General features: G+C 42.9%; 1 protein-coding gene across 2 annotated transcripts in view; it reads left to right on the top strand.

Annotated features, from left to right (window-relative positions):
• Positions 1-26,475, top strand: part of PSME4 (proteasome activator subunit 4) — a 219,507-nt gene that overhangs the window by 34,584 nt on the left and 158,448 nt on the right. The window contains exons 4-8 of one of the 2 annotated variants that reach the window (XM_073553924.1): positions 15,684-15,743; positions 22,405-22,449; positions 23,679-23,828; positions 24,164-24,227; positions 25,975-26,049. In XM_073553924.1, coding sequence (XP_073410025.1) covers positions 15,684-15,743; positions 22,405-22,449; positions 23,679-23,828; positions 24,164-24,227; positions 25,975-26,049 — 394 coding nt within the window. The remainder of the gene's footprint in view (positions 1-15,683; positions 15,744-22,404; positions 22,450-23,678; positions 23,829-24,163; positions 24,228-25,974; positions 26,050-26,475) is intronic. The other variant, XM_073553925.1, reaches the window with a different exon arrangement.

Raw genomic sequence — 26,475 nt, forward strand, 5'->3', positions numbered from 1 at the left:
ACAAAAAGTGAAACTCGTATATTATATAGTCATTGCAAACAGAGTGATCTATTTCAAGTGTTTGTTAATGATTTTGGCATGTTCAGCCAATGAAAACCCAAAAGTCATTATGTCAGTAAACTAGAATAATTGACAAAAAACACCTGCAAAGGCTTCCTAAGCATTTAAAAGGTCCTTTAGTCTGTTTCAGTAGGCTCCACAATCATGGGGAAGACTGCTGACTTGACAGATGTCCAGAAGGCAGTCATTGCCACACTCCACAAGGAGGGTAAGCCACAAAAGGTCATTGCTAAAGAAGCTGGCTGTTCAGAGTGCTGTATTCAAGCATATTAACCCCTTTTCCTACATTGGACGTAATATTCCGTCCATGTGACCTGGAACCTAAGTCCCAAGAATGGAATATTACGTCACACGCGATCAGCGGCGCTCACGTGGGGAGAGCTGCTGATCGCGGCCGGGTGTCAGCTGATTATCACAGCTGACGCCCGGCACATTAACCCCTGGCACACTGCAATCAAACATGATTGCAGTGTACCGGGGGCATAGGAGAGAAGCGCGCAGGGAGGGGGCTCCCTCCGTGCTTCCCTGCGACCCCCGGAGCGACGCGATGTGCTGCGTCGCTCTGAGAGTCCTCCAATATGGCCGCGGGGGCCTGCAGGGTGGCGGCTTCCTCACTGCCTTCTGAAAGCAGGCATGAGCCTGCAGCAGCGCCTGTATGTCAGATCATTGATCTGACACAGCGCTATTCTAAGTGTCAGATCAGCGATCTGACACAAGACAGTGATGTCCCCCCCCCCCCCCCCGGGACAATATAATAAAGTTAAAAAAAAAAACTTGTAAAAAATTTTAAAAAAAGTCCCAAAATAAAATAAAAAAAAATCCCCTAATTCTTTTATTCGGTTGTCCATGACAGCACCACCTGAGAGAGGGGATCCACCCTTCAGGAACAGGAAATCCTACAGATACATAAGGGCGGCACCTCTTCCACGCATCAGTTGGTTTCCGGTTCATAAAGGACAGGATTCCCTACAGATCGTACTATCATGGATGAGGAATCCCCAGGCCGGCTGACCGACACAGGTAGCGGGGGGGGTCTCCTACCTCGGTCAGTGCGGGGTCCCTGGAAGCACCACGGTGGGTCCGGGTAGGGCTCCACGACAGTGTGCGGAGCAGGTGGGAGAGGGGTCTGGAGGATGCCCGTCTCCGGGGCCAGCGCCGGCACGTGAGCGCAGATCCTAGAGTTCTTACAAAGAGGTCTGGACATGGGGCTCTCCACCAGCACCCTTAAAGTACTAGTGTCAGCCTTAGGGGCCCTTTTAAACTGCAACATCGCCAGTAACTATTGGATCAGTAGATTTATTAAGGCAACAGGCAGGTCCAGACCGGTAGTACGAGATAAATTTATGCCATGGGATCTAAACCTAGTCCTCACGGCCATGACAGAAGCCCCGTTAGAACCTATTTCATCAGCCTCTACAAAAAAATCTGTCTCTTAAAGTGGCCTTTTTGGTAGCGCTGACTTCAGCCCGTAGAGTAAGGGACATCCAGGCGTTATCTAGACTTCCTCTTTACATACAATTCAGGGACGACAGGGTAATACTTACACCCGATCCAGCATACTTGTCTAAGGTAGCCTCCAGTTTCCATAGAACCCAGGAGATAGTCCTTCCATCCTTCCTCCCTAATCCAATGAATGAAAAGGAAAGAAAACTACACTCTAGATGTTGGGAGATGTCTCCTGGAATACTTGGCAGTTACCGATCCCTGGAAGAAAGATAAACAAGGCATTATCTCCTATCAGGGCACTAGGAAGGGCCTTTGGGTTTCAAAAAGCTCGCTAGCTAGATGGATTAGGGAGACCATTTAGTTAGCATACACCTCAAAGGGCAGGATGGCTCCTGGCAAGCTGAGGGCGCATTCCACCAGAGCCATGGCAACCTCATGGGCGGAGAGATCGGAAGTCTCGATCGACCAAATATGTAAGGCAGCTACCTGGTCCTCTCTGTGCACCTTCTACAACCATTATAGACTAGACATGGGTGCTTCCTCAGACCTCTCCTTTTGGTGTCAGGGTTCTGCAGGCTGCAGTCCCTCCCTAAAGTAATTATTACTCTCTGTAATTCTCTCACGTGGTGCAGTCATGGACGACCGAATAAAGTCGTAGTTACTCACCGGTTAACAGTATTTTTCGGAGTCCATGACAGCACTGGTAGATTTCCTCCCTTTTATTTAGTTTGGGTGTGCACTTCTTCCTCTTATACTGTATGTACACTGGTAGTAAATAGTTGAGTAAAGTATTGTACATAAATTATGCTATTAACCTTGGTGGTCCTCTTGTGCTCTGTAAACCAACTGATGCGTGGGAGAGGTGCCGCCCTTATGTATCTGTAGGATTTCCTGTTCCTGAAGAGCGTATCCCCTCTCTCAGGTGGTGCTGTCATGGACTCCGAAAAATACCGTTAAGGGTGGTTTCACATTAGCGTTTCAGGGCGCAGCGACAGCTGCCGCTAAGCCCCGCCCGCTGCCTCCGGTAGCTCCGCCTACCGGCGCATGACGCTGCATGCGTCCTGCGTCCCCTATCTTTATCACTGGGGACGCAGGCTGTGCGCAGTATGCGTTTGGTGGCGCATGTGTCCTTTTGACGGTGCATCAAACGCAACCTGTTGCAATTTGGTTGCGCTTGGCGCACCGTCAAAAGGACGCATGCGCCGCCAAATGCATACTGCGCACGGCCTGCGTCCCCAGTGATAAAGATAGGGGACGCATGGAGCTACCAGAGGAGGCGCGGCATGGGGCGGGGCTTTGCGGCGGTCGTGCGCAGGCCGTCGCTGCGCCCTGAAACGCTAATGTGAAACCACCCTAACTGGTGAGTAACTAAGACTTTTCTAAATGAAAAAAATAAAAGTACACATTTAGTATCGCCACGTCCGTAACGACCCGCCCTAGAAAACTGTCCCACTAGTTAACCCTTAAAAAAAAAAAACAAAGCAAAAAACAATGCTTTATCATCATACCGCCAAACAAAAAGTGCAATAACGCGCAATTAAAAAGATGGATATAAATAACGAAAATGTCATCTTGTCCCGCAAAAAACGAGCCGCCACACAGCGTCATCAGCGAAAAAAGTTATAGCTCGCACAATAAAGCGATGCAAAAATATTTTTTTATATGAAATTGGTTTTATTGTATAAAAGCGCCAAAACACAAAAAAAACATAAATGAAGTATCGCTGTAATTGTACTGACCCGAAGAATAAAACTGCTTTATCAATTTTACCACATGAGGAACAGTGTAAACGCCACCCCAAAAGAAGTTCATGAAATGCTGGTTTTTGTTAATTCTGCATCCCAAAAATCGGAATAAAATGTGATTTAAAAAAGTCATGTGCCCGAAAATAGTACCAATAAAAACGTCAACTCGTCCCGCAAAAAATAAGACCCCACATGACACTCTGGGTTAAATACGGAAAAATTATAGCTCTCAAAATGTGGTGATGCAAAAACTATTTTTATAATAAAAAGCATCTTTTAGCGTATGACAGCTGCCAAACATAAAAACCCGCCATAAATAGTAAATAAAACCCCCCTTAGTTAGGGAAAAATAATAAAATATAAAAAAAAATGTGTTTATTTCCATTTTCCCGCAAGGGTTAGGTCTAGGGCTGAGATTAGGGTTAGAGGTGTGTTGGGGTTAGGGTTGGAGTAAGAATTGAGGGGTTTCCACTGTTTGGGCACGTCAGGGGCTCTCCAAATGCAACATGGCATCTGATCTCAACTCCAGCCAAAAAAGTCAAATGGCGCTGCTTTCCTTCCGAGCTCTGCCATGCACCCAAATAGTGGTTTACCCCCACATATGGGGTATCGGCGTATTCAGGACAAATTGCACAATAACTTTTGGTGTCCCGTTTCCCTTGGGAAAATAAAAATTGTGGGTGAAAAGATCATTTTTGTGGAAAAAATAGGATTTTTTAATTGAACGGCTGTACGTTTTCATCTTCTGTGAAGCCCTTGGGGGTTCAAGTTCTCATCACACATCTAGATAGGTTCCTTGGGGAGTCTAGTTTCCAAAATGGGGTCACTTGTGGGGAGTTTCCACTGTTTAGGCACATCAGGGGTAAACGGCTGCCCACTCTCTCCAGTCCCACAAGCTCGCTGCCTCGGGGTTATCCTTGACACTGATCTTTCTTTCAAACCACATATCCAAGCCCTTTCCGCTTCCTGCCGACTTCAACTCAAAAATATTTCACGGATCCATACATTCCTCAACCAAGAATCTGCAAAAACCCTAGTCCATGCCCTCATCTCCCGCCTTGACTACTGCAACCTCCTGCTCTGTTGCCTCCCCTCTAACACTCTCGCACCCCTCCAATTTATTCTTAACTCTGCTGCCCGACTAATCCACCTGTCTCCCCGCTATTCCCTGGCCTCTCCCCTCTGTCAATCCCTGCACTGGCTCCCCATTACCCAAAGACTCCAGTTCAAAACCCTAACCATAACATACAAGTCCATCCACAACCTGAGTCCTCCGTAGATCTGTGACCTGGTCTCCCGGTACTTACCTGCACGAAACCTCCGATCCTCACAAGATCTCCTTCTGCACTCCCCTCTTATCTCCTCTTCCCACAATTGCATACAAGATTTCTCCCGCGCATCCCCCCTACTCTGGAACTCTCTACCACAACATATCAGACTCTCGTCTACCATGGAAACCTTCAAAAAGAACATGAAGACCTACCTCTTCCGACAAGCCTACAACTTGCAGTAACCACCGATCCACCAAACCACTGCACGACCAGCTCTACCCTCGCCTACTGTATCCTCACCCATCCCGTTGTAGATTGTGAGCCCTCGCAGGCAGGGTCCTCTCTCATCCTGTGCCAGTCGTGACTTGTATTGTTTAAGATTACTGTGCTTGTATTATGTATACTCCTCCTCACATGTAAAGCTACATGGAATAAATGGTGCTATAGTAATAATAATAATCAGGGGCTCTTCAAACTTGACATAGCACCCGATCTGAATTCCAGCCAATTTTGCGTTGAAAAAGTCAAACGGCGCTCGTTCCCTTCCGAGCTATGCCATGTGCCAGAACAGTGGTTTCCCCCCACCCCCCACATATCAGGTATCAGCGTACTCAGGACAAATTGCACAATAACTTTTGCAGTCCAATATCTCCTGTTACCATTGGTAAAATAAAAAAATTGAACCTGAAGTAATTGTTTTTGTGAAAAAAAGTTAAATGTTCATTTTTTTTTTGTTAAACATTCAAAAAATTCCTGTGAAGCACCTGAAGGGTTAATAAACTTCTTGAATGTGGTTTTGAGCACCTTGAGGGGTGCAGTCTTTAGAATGGTGTCAGTTTTGGGTATTTTCTATCATATAGACCCCTCAAAGTGACTTGAGATGTGATGTGGTCCCGAAAAATAAAATGGTGTTGGAAAAATGAGAAATTGCTGGTCAAATTTTAACCCTTATAACTTCCTAACAAAAAAAAAAATTTGGTTCCAAAATTGTGCTGATGTAAAGTAAACATGTGGGAAATGTTATCTATTAAGTTTTTTGTGTGCGGTAACTGATTTAAGGGCATAAAAATTCAAAGTTGGAAAATTGTGAAATTTTCAACATTTTCGCCAAATTTCTTTTTTTTTTTTTTTTTAACAAATAAACGCAAGTTATGTGAATGAAATTTTACTACTAACATGAAGTACAATATGTCACGAGAAAACAATGTCAGAATCACCAGGATCCATGGAAGCGTTCCAGAGTTATTACCTCATAAAGGGACAGTGGTCAGAATTGTAAAAATTGGCCCAGGCATTAACATGCAAACCACCCTTGGGAGTAAAGGGGTTAGTGGAAGGAAAAAGTGTGGTAGAAAAAGGTGCACAAACAAACGGGGTTACCGCAGCCTTGAAAGGATTGTTAAGAAAAGGCCACTCAAAAATTTGGGGGAGATTCACAAGGAGTGGACTGCTGCTGGAGTCATTGCTTCAAGAGCCACCACACACAGTGAGAAGCACTTGTATGGGATGATATGCATCTTTCTAATGTATGTTGCCGTTCTAATTTTTCACTAGATTTGTTAATGTCAGTGAATGAGACTGCAGTTTTTTTTGGAAATCTGTAGTTATACAGAAAGCAGTAAAGATATACTGCACTTAAAAATTTATATTTGGTTTGAGGTGAATACCTCTGCTATACTTCCAACTTGTTTACACTCATGCACACATACACAAATATTACAGGTTGACTGCACCTGTTTTCTCTAGAATGTAGTTGAACATTCATTACATTTCCCTTGCAAAAAAATATCCCTTTAATTCAACTGAGACAAACATGCTTGTTCCACTTTTCTTGGATTGCTTCTGTTCTGCCAATAACTAAAGGTAAAGTTCAAGGCCGCAATCTAAAGGCTATGGCCACCATTTTATATAAAATATATACAGCTCTGGCAAAAATTGAGACCACTGCATAATTTTCGGCTTGTATGATTTTTTTTTTCTCTTTATAGGTATATTTGAGTAAAATGTAAATTGCTCTTTTATTCTCTAACCTACTGACAACGGGTCTTCGAATTTCCAAGCACTAAATTTTGTGTTTTCAGAAAATGAGAAATGGTCTAAATAACAAAATAAAGTTAAGAAAACAAGGTCATAATCATTTAGAAGCAACAATACTAATGTTTTAACTATGGGAAAAGTTAAAAAATCAATATTTTGTGGAATAACCATGCCTTTTAATCAGGGCTGTGGAGTCGGAGTCGTGGAGTCTGAGTCTGTGCTCATTTTGGTGGAGTCGGAGTTGGAGTCGGTATAAAATGGACCGACTCCGACTCCTAAAATATATAATAAATTGGGTACAGTAATTCAATGCAGAATGTGCTGAATATTTTTTCATAGGAGTTTGGGAAAGTTATGAAATGTCCTATAAATGGCTGTTCTGTTCCTGATCTAAGGCTACATTCACACACAGCGTTTTTCCTGTGTTTTTTGAGGATACGTTTTTCAGCTGCAAAAGCAGATCATCTTTTTAAAAAACTGCATCACCTGAAAGGTTTTTGAGCTCATAGATAATGTTTTCAATAGCCAAAGCAGATTAGAAATCTGCTCTATCTATCCATTTATCCATATCTGTCTATCCATATCGTATCTGTACCAAAAAGAATGAAAACCGGGTAGTACACCAATATATATTCTGTTCTATCTAAATATCTTGATTATTGGATCATAAAAATGATTAAATGTCTGAGGTTCACATTGTACTACAATAAATTTTTCACTTAAATATAAGCAATATGTGTGGGAGTCGGAGTCGTGGAGTCGGAGTCTGAGTTGGAGTCGGTGTAAGGGAAAATGAGGAGTCGGAGTCGCAGGTTTGGCTTACCGACTCCACAGCCCTGCTTTTAATCACAGCTTTCATGTGTCTTGGCATGCTTTCCACCAGTTTCTCACACTGCTTTTGGGTGACATTATGCCACTCCTGGTACAAAATTGTAAGCAGTTCTTCTTTGTTTGATGGCTTGTGACTATCCATCTTCCTCTTGATTACATTCCAGAGGTTTTCAATGGAGTACAGGTCTGGAGATTGGGCTGGCCATGACTGGGATTTGATGTGGTGGTCCATCATCCACAGATTGATTGACCTAGCTGATTGGCATGGTGCATTGTCCTGCTGGAAAAACCAGTCCTCGGAGTTGGGGAACTTTGCCTGAGTAGAAGGAATGAACTGTTTTTCCGGGTTAACCTTGTATGCGGCTTGATTCATGCTCCCTAAGCAAAGATTAACCTGCCCAATTCCAGCTTTGATGAAGCATCCCCAGATCATCACCGATCCTCCACCAAATTTCACAGTGGGTGCAAGACACTGTGGCTTGTATGCCTCTCCAGTTCTCCATCTAACCATTAGATAGATGACCAGGTGTTGGGCAAAGCTGAAAATTAGACTCATCAGAGAAGATTACCTTAATCCAGTCCTCTATGGTTCAATCCTTATGGTCTATGGCAAACTTCAGCCTGGAGGTGAATCTGTGCTGCACTTTATGCACATGCTCAGTAGTGACCAGTGCTGGGGAGTTGTAGATGAAATGAATCTTTGCTGCACTTTATGCACATGCTCAGTAGCGAGGCAGTGCTGTGGTGTTGTAGATGAGATGAATCTGTGCTGCACTTTATGCACATGCTCAGTAGTGACCAGTGCTGGGGAGTTGTAGATGAAATGAATCTTTGCTGCACTTTATGTACATGCTCAGTAGCGAGGCAGTGCTGTGGTGTTGTAGATGAGATGAATCTGTGCTGCACTTTATGTACATGCTCAGTAGTGACCAGTGCTGGGGAGTTGTAGATGAGATGAATCTGTACTGCACTTTATGTACATGCTCAGTAGTGACCAGTGCTGGGGAGTTGTAGATGAAATGAATCTTTGCTGCACTTTATGCACATGCTCAGTAGCGAGGCAGTGCTGTGGTGTTGTAGAGGAGATGACTCTGTGCTGCACTTTATGTACATGCTCAGTGGTGAGGCAGTGCTGGGGAGTTGTAGATGAGATGAATCTGTGCTGCACTTTATGCACATGCTCAGTAGTGACCAGTGCTGGGGAGTTGTAGATGAAATGAATCTTTGCTGCACTTTATGTACATGCTCAGTAGCGAGGCAGTGCTGTGGTGTTGTAGATGAGATGAATCTGTGCTGCACTTTATGGACATGCTCAGTAGTGACCAGTGCTGGGGAGTTGTAGATGAGATGAATCTGTGCTGCACTTTATGCACATGCTCAGTAGTGACTAGTGCTGTGGAGTTGTAGATGAGATGAAGCTGTGCTGCACTTTATTCACATGCTCAGTAGTGACCAGTGCTGTGGAGTTGTAGATGAGATGAATCTGTGCTGCACTTTATGCACATGCTCAGTAGTGACCAGGGCTGGGGAGTTGTATCTCTGAGAAATTTATGGGCGTCCTTACTTGGGGACACTGTTCAAATAACATCGAAACACATTCACCTGCACTGTGGTCCCCTAAGGCTGTGTGCACATGGTGAGTATTTGCAGCAGATTGTCCTGCATCAAAAAAAATGCTGCATAAAGCATGTGGGTTTTTTTGTCTTATGTGAGTTTGTGCTTTGAGGCAAGGTCTGAAAACATATAAGGCAAGTAGTATCCAGCTCTAATTCAAAACAGCAATGGATAGGAGGAGTGCTCACACAAATATCGAGGCAATGACTTACCCCCAAATATACACTGAAAAACTTCCAGCAAAATGAAATAAATGTAAAGATTGCAGTGACTGCATTTCTATGGCATAAGTGCAACTAAGGTATGTTTGAACAATAAAGGGAATCTGACAACAGGTTTTTGCTACCTCATCTGTGAACACCCTGATGTAGGCAGAGAGACCCTGAATTCAACGATGTATCACTTAATTTTAAGGTTGCAGCGGTTCTGACAAAATCAGAGTTCTTGGATTTACCAATGTTATTGGCAGTGAGCTGCTTATCACTGGAGAGGGTGGACTTTGGCTAGCATGCACATGCTGCTGTAGGTATTCCAGGTAATGATGTTCACCAGGTAATAAAACCTTAAGTGTAAGTAAACCGCATACAGCTTTACTTGTCACACATCATTGAAATCTGAGTTTGAATGCCTGTCTCATGCTGTCGTCAGATTACATGGCAAAAACCTGCTGACAGATTCCTTTTTAACTATATTAATTGTGTGAGGACACATTTAGCATTGGGCTCCTCTTGAGTCTTTTGCCATAGCGTTTCATTTAATTCAAATTTTGACAGTTTACACTGATACTGATGCACCCTGATCCTGCAGGACAGCGTGAATGTCTTTGGAACTTGATTGGTGCTGCTTATCCACTGTGTGGACTATATTGCGTTGCAACTTCTCATGCGTTTTTCTCGGCCATCCTTGTCCAGGGAGATTAGGTACAGTGCCATGGGTTGTAAACGTATTGATTTATGTTGCACATCGTGGACAAACGAACATCAAGATCTCTGGAGATTAACTTGTAACCTTGAGATTTTTGTTAATTTTTCAACAATTTTGGTTCTCAAGTCCTCAGGCAGTTCTCTTCTCCTTTTTATGTTCTCCATGCTATTGTGCGTTTGAACGAGCATCACTTGCTTGAAATAAACTTGTTTACCCTCAATTTTGGAAAGGTGCCAACTATTTTGTTCTGGCCATTTTGGGGAGTTTTGTGTGAAATGTCCAATTTTTTTTTTTTCCTTTTCAGTACACACAAGGCACTTTTTTTTTTCTACGTTTTTACTTTCCTCTGCTTTCTCTTTTGGTTGCTCTGCTTGGAGCAGCTCAGCAGACATAGTTCAAACTTCCATCAACCCCTAAACCAAGCCCCTTTTATAGATGCCTACCCACCTTAGGGGCATTCTCATTTTACCACACCGCTTGTGTATCACCTTGTGAAGGCATCTACTGGATGACATCTCTTGAACAGATCCACCGAGCCAGCAGACTGCCTCTTACATTACAAAGAGGAGGGCAGCACAGTGGCTCAGGGGTTAGCACTGTTGCTTTGCAGAGTTGGGGTCCTGGGTTCAAATCCCACCAAGGACAACATCTGCAAGGAGTTTGTATGTAATCCCCGTGTTTGTGTGGGTTTCCTTTGAGTTCTCCGGTTTCCTCCCACACTCCAAAGACATACTGATAGGGAATCTAGATTGTCACTGTCCCCATTGGGGCTCACAATGTATGTAAATCGCTGCGGAATTAATGGCGCTATATTAATTAGTAAACTAAAAATAAAGGCTAATAACAGCAGAGTGGTCACATCCATGAGCATCCTTATGAAAACTACTGCTGATCTCAAACCAGTGATACACACAGGCAACAAACTAAAAGAAATGTCCCCCGATGTCATTATCCTCTCCTACAAATCGCTTATTAGAGAATGAGGGCTCCCCAATCTCATACCCAGCTTTTTTTTTTTCCTGACACAAGTAGTTTTTGCCATGTAGCCTTTAGGGATTGATGATTTGTAGCTGTCAGAGTCATTTATATGATGTGCAGTTTAGTTACAAGATTGGCCTGGGATTCTCCTCATACCAGGTTTGCGTCTCAGGCCAAGTTCACACGGTCAGTATTTGGTCAGTTTTTCACATCATTATTTGTAAGCCCAAAACCAGGAGGGGGTGAGAAATCCAGAAATGGGGACGTGTTTCTATTATACTTTCCCTCTGATTGTTCCCCTCCTGGGTTTGGCAAATACTAAGGTTAAAAACCCACCAAATACTGAACGTGTGACCGTGGCCTTATGTGGATACATTGATTCCGGTCTGTTGATGTTGTGTTTCTCAGCAATGACCGGTTTCTTAAATCCACATGTGACAAGCTCCGTGTCCACTACTGACCCTGATCTGCCTGATTTGTGCAACTCCTATTGCCTCATGTTCTCCATAGTTAGAGCCCATCAAAAGCAATGAGCCAGTGTTCTGAAACTGTTTATTCCGGGCATTTATTGCTAGATCATCTGCAGCATGACTCGTTATTACCCAAGTGACGGGTGTAACGGTGTCATTTTCCTGTCCTGGCATCAACACGAGGAGTAAAGGGCTGAGTCAGAAGCATGGTGCGATTCCTCCATGAGTGTCAGCACTGGCAAAAGTAAAACAGCTTCCTAGGCTTGTATCTTCCAGAATGCCCTAATATTATGTACTATTTCCCAATAATATTTTGGGATTTTCTGAAAGGGATAGGTAACATAAAAAAACACAACATATTTATAAATATTACTTATGAATGTTATGGCTGCAATTTTGCAGGCTCCAGAGCTGAAATCTAGCAGTAAGGGCGCTTTCAAGAAGTGTAAAAGGAGCTCCGCTAAAGGAAATGCACCATAACACTATGTTCACACAAGGTGTTTCTGCAGCAGGTTTTTTATTTTTTTTCCACCTGAAACATTCGCTCCTTGAAGGTAAAATTCTGCATCTAAAACAAAGCAAATACCTACATTTTTGCTGCTTGCTTTTTTTTTTTTTTTCCTGTATCTCCCAAACTGATGAAATATATATATTTTTTTTCAACATCCATGTAATAACGTTTGTTTTATTCACCAAAAAAACACGTGGTTTGTCCATATTAAGAAATCCGTGTACTAAAAAATGCATTGACCATTAAAAAGTGTAGTTTTACATTTTTTTCCTTTTGCCTCTTGGATACTTTCATCCTACACCAAGTCTCTGGCAGTGCGACAAAGATCCAGATCTCCTCTACTTATGGGTCAAACACGTAACCACTCTATTCCATGGTGCTGGTCCCTGTGGCTGTGAGCTTTTTGCGGGCGCATTTCAGTGCGGAGTATGCAGCTGGTCAGAAATCTGAAAAATCTGTTGTGTGGATATTCCCTAATGCACTAGTACTTGGGATTGGTTCAATTTGAGTCGTGCCGTGCATTTACACCGTTGCTTAAATACATAAAGAGAAGGGGGAAAGGAATCTATAGGGCAGCACTACGGATACTGTTTAATGGTATAATGAGAGTGCAAAAATCTCGCCTTTTTATTTTGGGAACATAACATCCATAAAATCCTTGCGGCGCTCATCAGCGATCTCTCCCTCTCTGGTGTCCTTGAATGGGTTTGGCTGTGGTAAGTTACTAATGGTTTGAAAAGATGAGGGGTATAATGGGGGCACAAATAAAGGAATCGTGACTGAAGGTATGTAATCCAAAATAATTTATATGGGTGTCAGCAAGCAACGCTGTCCAAGCGTGAACCATCCGCTTCGTCTTTCAAGCCTGACAGGTTCGCCCCCAAAACACGTTAATGTAAGTGGGTGGCAGAAAGTATTGTGGATTGTAGTCCTTCAGTTGCTTTACTTTAATGGTGCCCCCCCTATTTTTTTTTTTTTTTTCAAATTTTTACAACATTTGTACCTTCACCCAATTAGGCTGCTTTCACACATCCGTTTTTTAAAATCCGGCACGATGCGGCGAAAATTGTGAAAACCGGATCCGGAATTGGATCAGTTTTTTTTCACATATAATGTAATGATTGCCGCATCGTGCTGGATGGACATGATGCGCCTCCGGGTTTTGCCGGATACGGCAAACATGCGCCGTCCGGCGTCTGCAAAAGACGTTGGTTGCAACGTTTTTTTTTTTTTTGCAGTGCCGGATCGGCTTTTTCAACAGCGCATGCCCGGGCACTGTGAGTTTTAACCCCACAAGTGCCCGGCGCGCATCTCTCTCTCCCTCTCCCTCTCCCTCGGGATAAGGAATAACTTGCTGTTTGCTGGAGTTTGACCGTAGGGATCCCATGATCTTGGGAACGGGGCTCTGCACCCCAGTCATAGAATCATAGAATCGTAGAGTTGGAAGGGACCTCCTGGGCCATCTGGTCCAACCCCCTGCTCAAAGCAGGATTCGCTAAATCATCCCAGTTAGATGTCTGTCCAGCCTCTGTTTGAAGACTTCCATTGAAGGAGAACTCACCACTTCTCGTGGCAGCCTGTTCCACTCATTGATCACTCTAACTGTCAAAAAGTTTTTTCTAATATCTAATCTGTGTCTCCTCCCATTCAGCTTCATCCCATTGCTTCTAGTCTTTCCTTGTGCAAATGAGAATAAAGTTGATCCTTCTACAATGTGACAGCCCTTTAGATATTTGTAGACAGCTATTAAGTCTCCTCTCAGTCTTCTCTTTTGCAAACTAAACATTCCCAAATCCTGCAACCTTTCCTCATAAGACAGGGTTTGCAGACCGGTCACCATTCTGGTCGCTCTTTTCTGAACTTGCTCCAGTTTGTTGATGTCTTTTTTAAAATGTGGTGCCCAAAATTGGACACAATATTCCAGATGAGGTCTGACCAAAGAGGAGTAGAGGGAAATAATTACTTCACGTGATCTAGACTGTATGCTTCTGTTAATACATCCTAGAATTGCATTTGCCTTTTTTGCTGCTGCATCACACTGTTGACTCAGTGAATGGAGTGGAGGTGTGCATGTCGCGTTCAATTGCTGGAGACAGCCGAGCGCTGAGCCTCATTCCTTGTCAATTGGAGTGTCAGAAATAAGGTGGGGATTCTGGACTGAGCTGCAGATCTCCATTCTCTGCGTTCCTGATCTCTTAAGCACTGGTGATCCAACAAGTCGGACATCTGCAATCTGCAAGTTGTGCCCCAATGTAAGTGTAGGAGATCATGTGATTTTTGAAATAACCATTGATTACCTGTACCGTACATTTAAGGTGGACTAAATGGTTTTTAATATATTCTCTCATGTAGAATCTAGTCAGTGATATTCATGGTTCATAGGAAAATGTCATTGAATGGATTGTAGCCATTGACAGTGTTGTGTCTTCGATACACATCTCCTTGCATTGTTCTTGCTTTCAGTCTTTGAAGTTTCTTGGTTTCATTTGTCATAATTGGTCATTTATAGAGGCCACTGCACTAGCTTGTCTCCTGCATGATCTTATCTTAATTTAGTGCTAACTGGTCTGTAGTAATAAAGATCTTTCTGCTGAGACTTTTTGTGCATTGTCTATGGCAGCATCGCATGTCCTTAATTCCCGACAGCCCTTTCATACGCTGTATGATCGGGCCAGGGCTGTCGTGCTGGCTTTATGTCCTTTACTAGAGGTTACAGTTGATGCTGGGTTCTGGGTTATGTTCTGCCTTCTATTACTTCATCATATTCCATTTCTGTATTCCGATTTTAAAGAATAGATGATATAACCTAATCTCTTATTTACTTTTTACATTGTCTGGTAGTCATTCATCCCAAGTATAAATTTAATATCGCATGCATTGGCATACATTGTCAACCCATTGTGATATGACTGTAGTTTTATTCATAGGGTTTATCAGCTTGGTCTGAAAGCGTCTCTACTTTGAGACAGAGCCACTTCTGATGACTGCATGGATCAGCAACCGGTAATGCTCCAGCTCCCAGCATGTACTGGCAGTCTGCATCTGTAAGTGCAGCTGGAGTGGCGCAGGTTGCTGACCCCTAGATTATTGGGTGCCATATACCCCACGTATGTATGTAAGGTTAATGCTCTAATTCAAGATTGGCAATTTTTTCTTTCTCGCTGGTCTTGATGAGGGTGTGTGGTGGAGACAGACACTCCTGATTCATGAAGAAGTGCATGTTTCACAAACCAGGAGTGTCTGAGATGTTATTCCTCCGCTTCACCCAACATTGGCGTAGCGGGGAACAACTGGCGTTTTCACACCAACTCGCTAAATCTTTGCGCACCTCTGAGTTGCACAACAGTTTAGCGACTTTTCATATCCATTTGCAACAGAGATCTGGTGAAATTGCGTTGTTCCCCAAGTTCCTGCAATGAGTTTTTATGCTCCATACTTTCACTGTGCCAAAACACCGCATTTAACAGTTCCAGCAAGCTGGAAAAACAGGACATACCAAAAAAAGGTAAAAACCGCAGCAATGAAAACACAAGTCACCTAATTTACTGAATAGGTACAGAAATGCTGTAGCATCAAAAACTCCCAAGATGGTCATTGTGGGAACGTAGCCTTAATGCCCATTTCGGCTTGATGCCAGACACACGGTCCACCCTCCCAGTCTGTTTTTTAGCACCCACTAGTTACACCCTTTGTCTCATACCAGAGGCGCTTTAAGGCTAATGCCAAACCTTTTCTCAACCAGATCATTGTTGTCTCATATCATGACTTCTGCTTTTGTCTCCATTTCCATATTTAGTTCGTATCGACCAGGCTTGTCCTCCACTAAAACAATTGTGCTTAATGTTTTACGTAGGTGGTAAGGACCATTTTTTTTTATCTATATTTTTGTTGCTGTATTGTTACTGCTTATTGGCTGTTATATATATATATTTTTTTTTTTTTCTTCTTGCATGCATAATGCCATTAAACTCAAACTCATATCACGGGTGTTTTGTTGGCACAGCATCATCTGTGCACAGTGTTGGCATGTGATAAAACCTATGACAGATACTCACGCAATCACCCAGGGGGTGACCCCTAATAACCGCATCAGATTCTTGGTAACACACCATCTTTATTCACTTACTTTAATAACTGAGCTGAAGCCATAAGGCTGTGTTCACACTATACTAGTGATGTATACTGCTGGGGAGAGTTCAATTCACCCGTCATTTCCTCATAGTGCACAGCACTTCCATAGAGCGGCCTATAGTGATGAACTGGAAATCCCATTGCTCTGTATGGCATTAATTGTCTTGTATGGTGGAACATGATGCAGCCTTCCTGTGAAAGTTGCAGTTTTTCTTGGTGTATGGCAAATAAACGGCAGCAGTGTGATGTGTACACAGCCTAAAATATGCACCTTTCTTTCTCAAGCCAAGGAAAAATTAAATATTCTTGTGAAAACGAGGTTGTAGTCTTAATAACCCAGACACAACTATGATTAGTGACTGTATTCTAGCTGCATTGTCTGTTGGGAACCTGAGGTAGTCTGAAACATTACCTTTTTAGTTTTTATTAGAAAGCATCTGCTTGAGCTTCTATCTCCCCTGTGCTTTACACTGTAGCTCTGCTTGTTCAGGTTGCAACCTCATGAGGAAGTGCATGGGTAACTGATGTCTGTAACAAAATTAAAATGCTCATACACTGCAAGTCACAAGAAGGGACACAGCGACTGAAGTCCTCCACATGTTCAGGAAAACGGGCTGAGTCAGATTGCAGTAGTGACTTTCTCTGTGGCTGGTTACTTTTTCCCCTCTATGACACAGTCAGTTTTAATTGGCCAGCAGCATAGAAGAGAAAAAGCAATATGCACCCAGTTGATTGCAATATGAAAATGTTATCTTCAATCTCTGCTACAGAATCTGCAATTGACGGAGGTACTCAGTTTAAATAAACCAAAAAAAAAATCCTATGACAAGTCCTTTTTTTTTTTTTTTTTTTAGTGGTTATGTGGGAACTAAGAACTCAAAGGCAATTAGTAGAAAACTACCTGCCTGTTCCTCCTGGCACAAGCTTAGCCCGATCACAGACCACTCCTGCCTGAGATTCTGCTGCTTCACGTCAACAGAGCAGCTCTTCCTCCTCTTGGCTGATGATGGGGCATGACTGCCGACATTATGCTGATTCATAGCCAGCTCCCCACAGTTATGCAGCCTGGAGTCAGCTATCAATCAGCATGACAATGGCAACGATGTCCCTCAACTGTGCGGAAGAGTAAAGGCTGCTTTGTCGACATGTCACCGGCAGCTGCAGTATAACCTGCAGGAGTGGTCAGTGACAGCTTTGAGCCGGCATAGATCAGTGTCGTGCACAATAGGCAGGTAGTTACTAACTACATCCCTATAAGTTCGTAGGCCCATAAGAAAGACAAAATAATCCCTATAACACTTTTTTTTTAAAGGGTTACAAATATGCAGTTTTTGATTGTAGTTTATTCTCTCTAATCACTTGACTATTGTCTTATTATACTTTGGGTTGTGTGTGGTGTTTTTTTTTTATTCCATCGTACTTCTCCAGAAATACATGCTTTTGTTATCGTGTGTTACATTTTATGTTGCTTCCAGGCTTCTTGGGGACGTTTCTTTATTCTGTTCTGCGTTACTATTTAAGCAGTACCCCTTTGTAAAGAGCATAAAATTTGCTGTGAACTGAAAAGGCTTTTTATCTTTTAGACCCTATGGCAGGTAGAGCAACCACGGGCACGTCTGACCTGCTGACAGGTCTTCTTTCAAAGGTCATTCTCCATATCTTAAATTAGTGAAATTGCAAAGTGCTTGAAAAAATAAACACCTTTGCAGATAACTTATTAAATATCCTTTCTGTTCTTAACAATGGAGTAATTTTTAGTTCTATTGTTTACCGCTCGTTGCCTAGGTTACCCACCACTACCTTTGCTGTCTAGCAGTGGTGGTCGAACATGCGCAGTGCTTACAAGCTCTTTCCAATAGAAATGGCTGAAACCTCCTTGAGAACCTTGTCCATCTTGCTGCAGCGCCCCCTGTTGTGTCTGCAGAGGATGATGAATCATGGCCAGGAGCTGAGGATAGACGCCCCAGAGGGGAAAAAGTGGTGAGGTTGTAATAATACCCTTCGGCCCATGGACAGGTTTATGTATTCACTCACCAGTAGACATGCATGGTCTTGTCTTGTTTGTTGGGTGAGTGAGCAAAAGTATTAAAATGTAGGTTATTATTTTACCAGGATGTATTTACCCACAGATGATGTGTCCTAATCTGTGAGTCTCTGTGCCCCATATATAGTGTTTGTGGTGATTACACGCCTGGGTAACGCCCCCTGGAGGTTAGTATGTGAGTTACCTCTGTAATGAAGTGCTTGATTTCTTCGAGTTTGCCCTATGTTATTCAGACACATTTGTTATTTTGAAAAGGAAGCTGTCATTAGAATATACCGTAATCTACCTTAGAAAATGAAGCTTTATTACCTCCGGTGCGGTATACATATTAATTTGGAAGTGTACAATGGACGTTTCTTCGGTAGGCAAGTGTCCTTGATCTCGGTGACAACCCGTTCCATCTACGCTTCACTGATTTCTTTTATGTATTCTGCAAGGCATCAATAAAGCCTAGATGGGTAGTGGCGCCATCACGTAATTTGCACGTGGTGCGGAAGTTGAGGGGAGCAATCGGTCCAATCTGCAGGTAGGATGTTATACAGCAGAAGATGAGCAGATATTTATATTACTTGTACCGCGCCATTAATTCCACAGCGTTCTACAGATATCATCGTCATCAACTATAGAGCTCAATATCTACATTCCCTATCAGTATGTCTTTGGAGTGTGGGAGGAAACCAGAGATCCCACACAAACACATGGAGAACTTGTAGATGTTGTCCTTGGTGAGATATATGAACCCATGACCCCAGCGCTACAAGCCACCACCATGCCCATGGATATATAGTGTTGGGGAGAGAATAAATATAGTTTTAAACTTGCAAAGATATATATGTGCTCATTTGGGCTTTGGGAGTACAGTGGGTGGTCCTAATCAGTCATCTCTGAATAAGTGTGCATACAGATATATTGAAGCCCTGACTCGCTAACTTGGATTGCCCACTCGCCTCCTAAACTCAGAATGAGTAGGCTATGACTTAAGTAAATTACACGTTGCTAGAACTCCATTATCAACAAGACAGGTGCCTCTTTTTCTAAGTGAGCTTGGGATAGGTCATAAATATGGCTTTTGCCACCCATTATCCTCACTGATCTGTTGCGGTTTGTTTTGGCAATGATCAGTGTAAACACTTTATACTGTGCTTCAAAGTGCAGCTCCATTAATTGTGTAGTAGCTACTGCCGGATGCTGCAGAGCAGCTACCATTTAAGATGAGAGCGGAGCAGCAGGACCTGCTACAAAGTGAGTGAAGCTGCACTTTGACTTGTATTGGGTGGTCACCGATCTGATATGGGACATCAGTATGATGTGACCAGACAACCCCTTTAACATATGACCAGGGCTGTTGGGGGTTGCTGATGCAAGCTCTGGGACCACTACCTATCCCAAGAAGGGGGCTTCTATAGTCCCCTGTGTGCATGGAGCTGTAGTAAAACATTTGTGGCCAATTCTTTTGGACGAGCATCAAAAACTTGTTTGCCACCATGTAAAATTCTTAGAAATGTGAGTCATCAGTTTGTCCATTTTTCTGAGCATCCCCTCATAACTGTACATAAGTCATCTTCCCAATTCTCTGGTGTTCACGCCTGGTAAAATCCAGTCCTGATGCTTGGGGTTAGACTAGTATTGGCCTGGAAGCATCGGCGTAATCTTCTGGATAGGTTTTAGGCTATGTGCACACACTGCGGATTGGTCTGCGGATTTTTATCTGCATAACTGCAGGTAAAATACCTGCGGTTTGGCCTGCGGTTTGCCACCTGGACAATGGAATAGGTGGCAAACCGCAGCAGAATCCGCAGAAATAATTGACATGTCAATTGTTTCTGCGGATTTAAAACCGCAGCTTTTCCGCAGTTAAAAATCCGCAGCATGTGCACAGCAGAATGTAAATCCCATAGGATAACATGCTACTGTACACTGTCTGCAGAACTGCTGCGGCCAAAACCGCAGCAGAACCGCAGCAAAAACCGCAACGTGTGCACATAGCCTTAGGTGTTTCCAAGTGTTAATAAGGACTTTCAGGATTCTTGGGTCCCTGGAAAGAGGCCCTAATGGAAAATCTTTCCTTGTAAGTCTGCAATGTGCTGGTCCTCTGCCATTCTCCATGGAAATATGTGGAAATTGACAACTTGATGGTACCATCAGAGTCTCTCAACAGACTCTGAAATGCATCATATAGTTTTAGGGACACAAGGAGAAAAACGCCAAGTTAGGAGTTCATAAATGGGCATAAGTGCAGTGTATCTTCCACAACCAATGGGTAATAGAAACCTTACAGAAATGAATGTCCATTGTTGTAAGCGTTTCTACTGTTCACCCGGTCTTCATTCGTCCACCTGAGCTCTGCCCACAGAACAGCACGTATCCATAAAGGAGGTGTGTGTACAGCATCACTGCTTCTCTCCCCAGCGCTCATACGCAGACAGTTCTCTATACACGTGGTCTCCTTGACCGCTGCAGCAGTGGATTATTATTGGGAGTGATGATGCCAGTAGTATGTCACGTGTATGGTGAGGCCACTGATTTGACTGCAGCGGTCAAATGTCAGCTACATGTAAACTGGGAGGGCCACCATAGCTTTGGTAAAGGATTGCCAGGAGTAAGAAGCGGTGAGTAGTATCTAATAGGGCCTTTTTTAAAAAAACAAAAACAAAAAAAAAACTGTGTATGTGATATACATGTGACGTATCTGCGTTCCTTTATTATATACACCTATAATATACATGTGATAGCGAGGGGGCGGTTCTCTGTGTCTTTGCCTGGAGGAGCACAATGCCTCTACAATGCCGGTGTCGTATGTGCCCACCCCTGGTAGTACTCATGTCACATCATGGTCCTAGAAGGGATGAGATTGCAGCCGTCTGCTTATCTTGTGGTGTAATTTATTGCATTGTGCACCTCTGACCGCACAGAACAAATACTATATACATGTACATATAGGTGATTGAAGAGAAGGAAAGCCATTAATGCTCCCGATGAATAAACTACATATTACAGTTTTATGTATTTGGGAGCTATGAAGTTACAAGTCAGAGGTAACTGCAGTTCTGAGGGGCAACTATCTAGTAAAATGATACCCTCACATTGCGCGGCCCCACCACTGCATGACTCTGCTCTGGGCTTTGCAGAGAGATTTTGTGTGTTGCCCATAACGGTTTGTGGTAAAATAACCAGATCCACGATATATTTTTTGTAAACTACTTGTTGCACATCCATTTACTTGCCATCAGGCTGATTAATAATAACATTGCAGATTATGCTCCAGGCCACGGTGTGTTCAGTCCTTATTCCCTTGCTGTGCTGGATGTGGTGAAGCATTGGCATGCAATGTGTATTTTCTGTATGATTCCGTATCTCTGCTTGCTGTCATTCAGCGGGAACCTGCATTAGAATAGAACGATCTGTCCTGATGACGTGATGGGAGCACAGGTGCATGCATCATTAAAAGACTGTCTGTAACCTGTCTCTAACACTTCACCAGAACAGATCTTTAGCCCCTGGGAGTAGTCATGAAGGATCTATTTTTAGTTTTTATTTTTTTCCAGAGATTTGATGTGCTTAGTCAGGAGACGTGGCTGGAATTGCATTGTCGGTGTGTAAGTGCACTTTGACTGACTGTTTTTTCCACGTGCATTGGCACATCCCCAGTGCACATGCAGCCTGATTTGCATATAACTTGTACACTAGGCTAGATTTCTCAATACTGGCACATTGGATCTCTGTATAAAAGGTATCATTTTTATTGGAAGACCAGAGTCTACACAGCTACACCACTACTTCCATATGTAAAATGTGCTGCCAGGTTGCATTTAATATCTGTAGTGTACGACCCTCCTTTACCTGCTGCTTATTCAGAAATCTATTGGTTTCTGCACCTCCTTGTCTTTCCCCATCAATTTTGTTTTTTCTTGTATTTCTGATTTCTAATAATGAATCATCAGTATTAAAACTTTGTGTCATCGAGATGTTAAGTGGTCAAGTGGCTGCGGCACACAATGCAGTCAATCATCGCATTCGGCAATGCTTTATTGCAGCGTAATGGAAGTAAATGTTGCTTTGTAAATCCGCGAGCTTCCATGGTCGCAACGCAGAAGTTGCCAGAAATCCCATACCCTGGCAAATCTAGCAGCAGAAATCCTAATACTGCAATCTAGAACTCATAAATTAAATATAGGGCAAATTAAATGTAGAAGTAGCGACAATTTGAGTAATAAAGTTATGTGAGTGTGTAAAAGCGCAAATGTCTGGAAGCAGTGATGGCAGCCTGCTCTCAGCATTGAGATGGGCAAATTATTGATAAATCTGAGAATAACGTTGACGTATAGTATTTCTTCTTTTTCAGCTCTGTTGAAGGTGTCATGAAAACACTAGTGAAAGCCTGTCGACCGTAAGTCTGCCAGTGCATATTAGTTTGTGCCCCTTCACTTAATGTCACCAGTGTTTTTTGCACTTAAACCTTTTTTTGGGAAGTCTGTAACTTTCACATGTTTTTGTTTTATATGCCTATTATCTGGAAATCTGGGAATACCTGGAATTAGAAGTGTACCCATTTAATCTGTAGACCATAGTCTTTAATGGGGGAGTCAAGTCAAAATGAACGTCGCTCGTCTATGTTCTGTTTTTAGTTTCTTTTATTGAACTCTTTAAAGAGCTCTTGTTATTTGCGTTCTGCTCAGATTGGAGAATAAAACCAGACATTATTTTTGCTTTTGTAGCATCTGATTTCCAATACCCAAAATTGCTTGCTCACAGGATTAGTTGATGATCTCTGGTGGTCCTACCCCTGAGGGGCGCCACTAATCACAAGAATGAAGCTTTGGAGTCCCTAGTTTGGAGCAATGATTGGCCTTGCACGCCCAGGATTCCAGAGCCCCATTGTCAAGATTGGTTAAGGTCCCAGCGGTCAGACCCCGAGCAGTCCACAACTTATCTGCTATCCTGTGTATAGGTCATAAGTTGTGGTGGGCCTCCTTTGTTAATAAGTTGGCATGTCTTTGGCAGTTCTCTTGGCAAAAATGTAAATCTATGCCGGTTATGAGCAGGCGTAGATTTGCACCATAATCTGAAGATTTCTTCGCAAGGTGACCTGTTTCTTTAGCCTTAAATGGTTTGTTCAAGCTAATGACATGATGGCCTATCCACGGTATAGATCATCAGTATTAATCAGTGGGGGGGGGGGCTAACGTTTGCCTACTGATTGGCTGAGTGTAAACATTCAGACATTAGCCTGGACAACCTCTATAAGTTTTCTTGCTATCAGGGGTAAAATGACAAATTTTAGAGCAAGTATGATGTACTCCAAAATGTAACTTTTCCACCAAAATCTGGCACAAAGCTGATCCTAAATCTTTCTTTAGTCTGTATTGCAGTCCAGCCTCTGAATGGAAACCAGAACATTTCCATTCACACACGGTCTACAGAGATCTCAAATAGTGACCAATTGAAATGCAAAGTATATTAGTAATACTGAGTGATATTCTATTATATAGTGATTTTTATACATCACCTTCCTATGTACATGATTAGTCAAGGTTCAGTAGTAGTAAGATCTGGATATCTTAGAAACTCATGTTTTTCCATTTTCATAACTGATTTTTTTTAAATTTTCTATTCCAGTTATTTCCCAGATGATGCAACTGCAGAAATGCTTGAAGAATGGCGGCCTTTATTGTGTCCTTTTGATGTAACCATGCAAAAGGCTATTAGTTATTTTGAATTATTCTTGCCTACCTCCCTGCCTCCAGAGCTTCATCATAAAGGTTTTAGGTGGGTAAGACCAAATGTATAGACACTGATAGGAGAGAGTAGGAGAGCGGCTGCGTCTCCATATTGTGGCAGCAGTCTGTGACTTAGTTTATTTTTAATGCCAGGAAGGCTAGAGCAGACAGTATGCTGTTTGGGGGGAGCTGAAAGGAAAGTCTGCACGCCCTAAGATCATCAGCGTACCGAACTGTGTAATGTCCCTATGTCTGTCTATAGCCATGGAAATGGGAGTGTTTGCAGCATCCACATGGGTATCCGCAAGCCCCATTCATAATAAAACAGTTGCCATGTCTGAATAGATCTTTGTTCCGATTTAATGTGTTGATTTTCTTTTCCAGGCTTTGGTTTGATGAACTTATGGGCCTTTGGCTTTCAGTTCAGAATCTTCCACAGTGGGAAGGGGTATGTATCAGGGTCTTTGATTAACTAATATAACATGTAACGCAAATGAGAGAAACTAATCAGTTCAATTTTGGAAAATGTTCTTGCATTTTTACATGCATACTGTTATTTATAGGTGATTTCTATTAACTCCTAAACGTTGATGGTATGGCATTAATATTTGATCAGTGTAGGTATAACTGCTGGGACGCCAGTTGGTGCTGAATACCTTGGTTTTCTTTATTATTAATAACGCTGGGGCTCTCCTGTCTAGGTATCGAGAGCGGCGAGTGATTAGGGCTGTTTTAAATTTTTGGTGAACACCAGATGATTTCCCCCAACCTTACCAATGAGACATTGACTAGTTATGGTCTATCAACCGAAAACTATTTTAATTTACGGGAAAGATAATGTTGAGTTGAGTCATCCATGGCGCAAAGTTGGTAAGTTGTGCCCAGCACACTCTTGTGAGGGGCAATCTTAGGTAACAATATTTACTTTTTGCTTCTTCCATGAGCTTTGAACTGAAGGAAATGTCCACCACCTGATGTTTGATACCGTCCATTAGTGGATTAAAAAGTTATTCTTGGCAAAACTGTTGCTTTTGGAATCCAACAGGGACAACACCTGTATGAGTTTGTATATTTGCCTGGGTTACCTCAGGGTGACCCATTTTCTGAAACATAGTTGTGATTTATCATGTGTTCATAAAATTTGTCATAAGTCCATCTTCAATAAAGGGGGTTTTACACATAGCGATATCGCTAACAATATTGCTAAAGCATCACCAATTTGGTGACGCAGCAGTGATATCGCCAGCAATATCGCTATGTGTGATACCTCCGACCAGCTCCCCCGCTGTCCATCGCTGATCGCGCAGCTCCATTTCTCGTCGGGCGCTTCCTGTGGCGCCGACGAGCGACGCGTGGACGCGGATGGAGGACGTCAGGATCGCCGCGTCTGAAAGGTAAGTATCGTCCGCTGTATCGCTGCTGCAACGCTGTGAGATCTTCCTGTGTGGCAGCTCACTAGCGATCATTTAGCGATGCACCAGCGATCCTGACCGGGTCATATCGCTGGTGCATCGCTTAAATTTAAAGGGGCCTTAAGAGTTAAGCCGGGGTCATGCTTGTGAGAAACTCGCACGAGTCTCGCGTCTCAATACCCGGCACTCGGACCGGAGCGTTCAGATGCATAGAAATACATGCAGCCGCTGACTGGTCCCGAGTACCAGCGACAGTGCCAGGTATGGAGGCGCGAGAGTCGTCCGAGCTTCTTGCAAGTGTGACCCCGGCCTTAGATTGTGAGCCTCACTGGGAAAGTCACCGATGTGAGGTATTACAGTCGGTGAACACCAGTGCTGCATTTATTGGTCACAGATTGTTTTAGTAAGTGCTTGGATCCCTTAGTTCTGGGACCTCCTTCCCTAGAACTTCGCCTTGCTGTGGGCCTCTGGAAATATTTGAAAAAATCTGAGAGTTTTGTTGAACTTTTCGACAGAGTGTATATTTCCATTCTCTGACCCTACCTAGCCAATGGTGATATCAGGTTGTATCGGCACACCCTATTGACAAGGGAAAAGGAAACACTCAGTTATCAATTTATTCATACTTTTCTAAGAAGAATAATGGGAGCTTTCGGCCCAGAGTTGTGTCAAAATCTGCTTCATCATTGCAAGTTCTTGCTTGAGTTACATAAAGTGCATTCACATTATAAAGATGTTGCTTAAACACTTACATTTTCTTCTATCTTTTCTATCTTTTCCTAGCATTTGATGAACCTCTTTGCACGAATGGCGAACGATAACATTGGCTACATTGACTGGGATCCTTACGTACCAAAGGTAATCTAGTAGAGATTTGTTCCAGTTCTGCCAGTGAGCCGTCATCTGCTGCTGCTATACTTTGGTTTTCAGAGCGGTGGGAGGCCGAGGTTTACTGCACCATGTATATTGGCAAACCTAGTATGATTGTTCTATTAGTCAATATGATGAGCATTTTGCTGATAGACATATAATTTAGAATAAAGTGGACTAAAGCTCTTTGCAGTTATAGCACCTGTGTGTTCTGTAAGAGAGGCATGATTCATACATGGATTTTCTTTACTGGCTAATACAACCGGAATGACGTAGCAGCAGGGACCTTCCGAAGATAGAATGAGGTGAATTATCGCTAAGAGCTCTTTCAGACATCAGAGATTTTTCTGATATGCAAAAAAAAATAAAATAAATAACCCTCTTGAGTTTCATCCGTGCTTTTCATCAGAGTGC

This window comes from Dendrobates tinctorius, unplaced genomic scaffold (genome assembly GCF_039654945.1).
Source record: "Dendrobates tinctorius isolate UK_male_01 unplaced genomic scaffold, ASM3965494v1 ptg000203l, whole genome shotgun sequence".
NCBI classification, from domain to species: domain Eukaryota; kingdom Metazoa; phylum Chordata; class Amphibia; order Anura; family Dendrobatidae; genus Dendrobates; species Dendrobates tinctorius.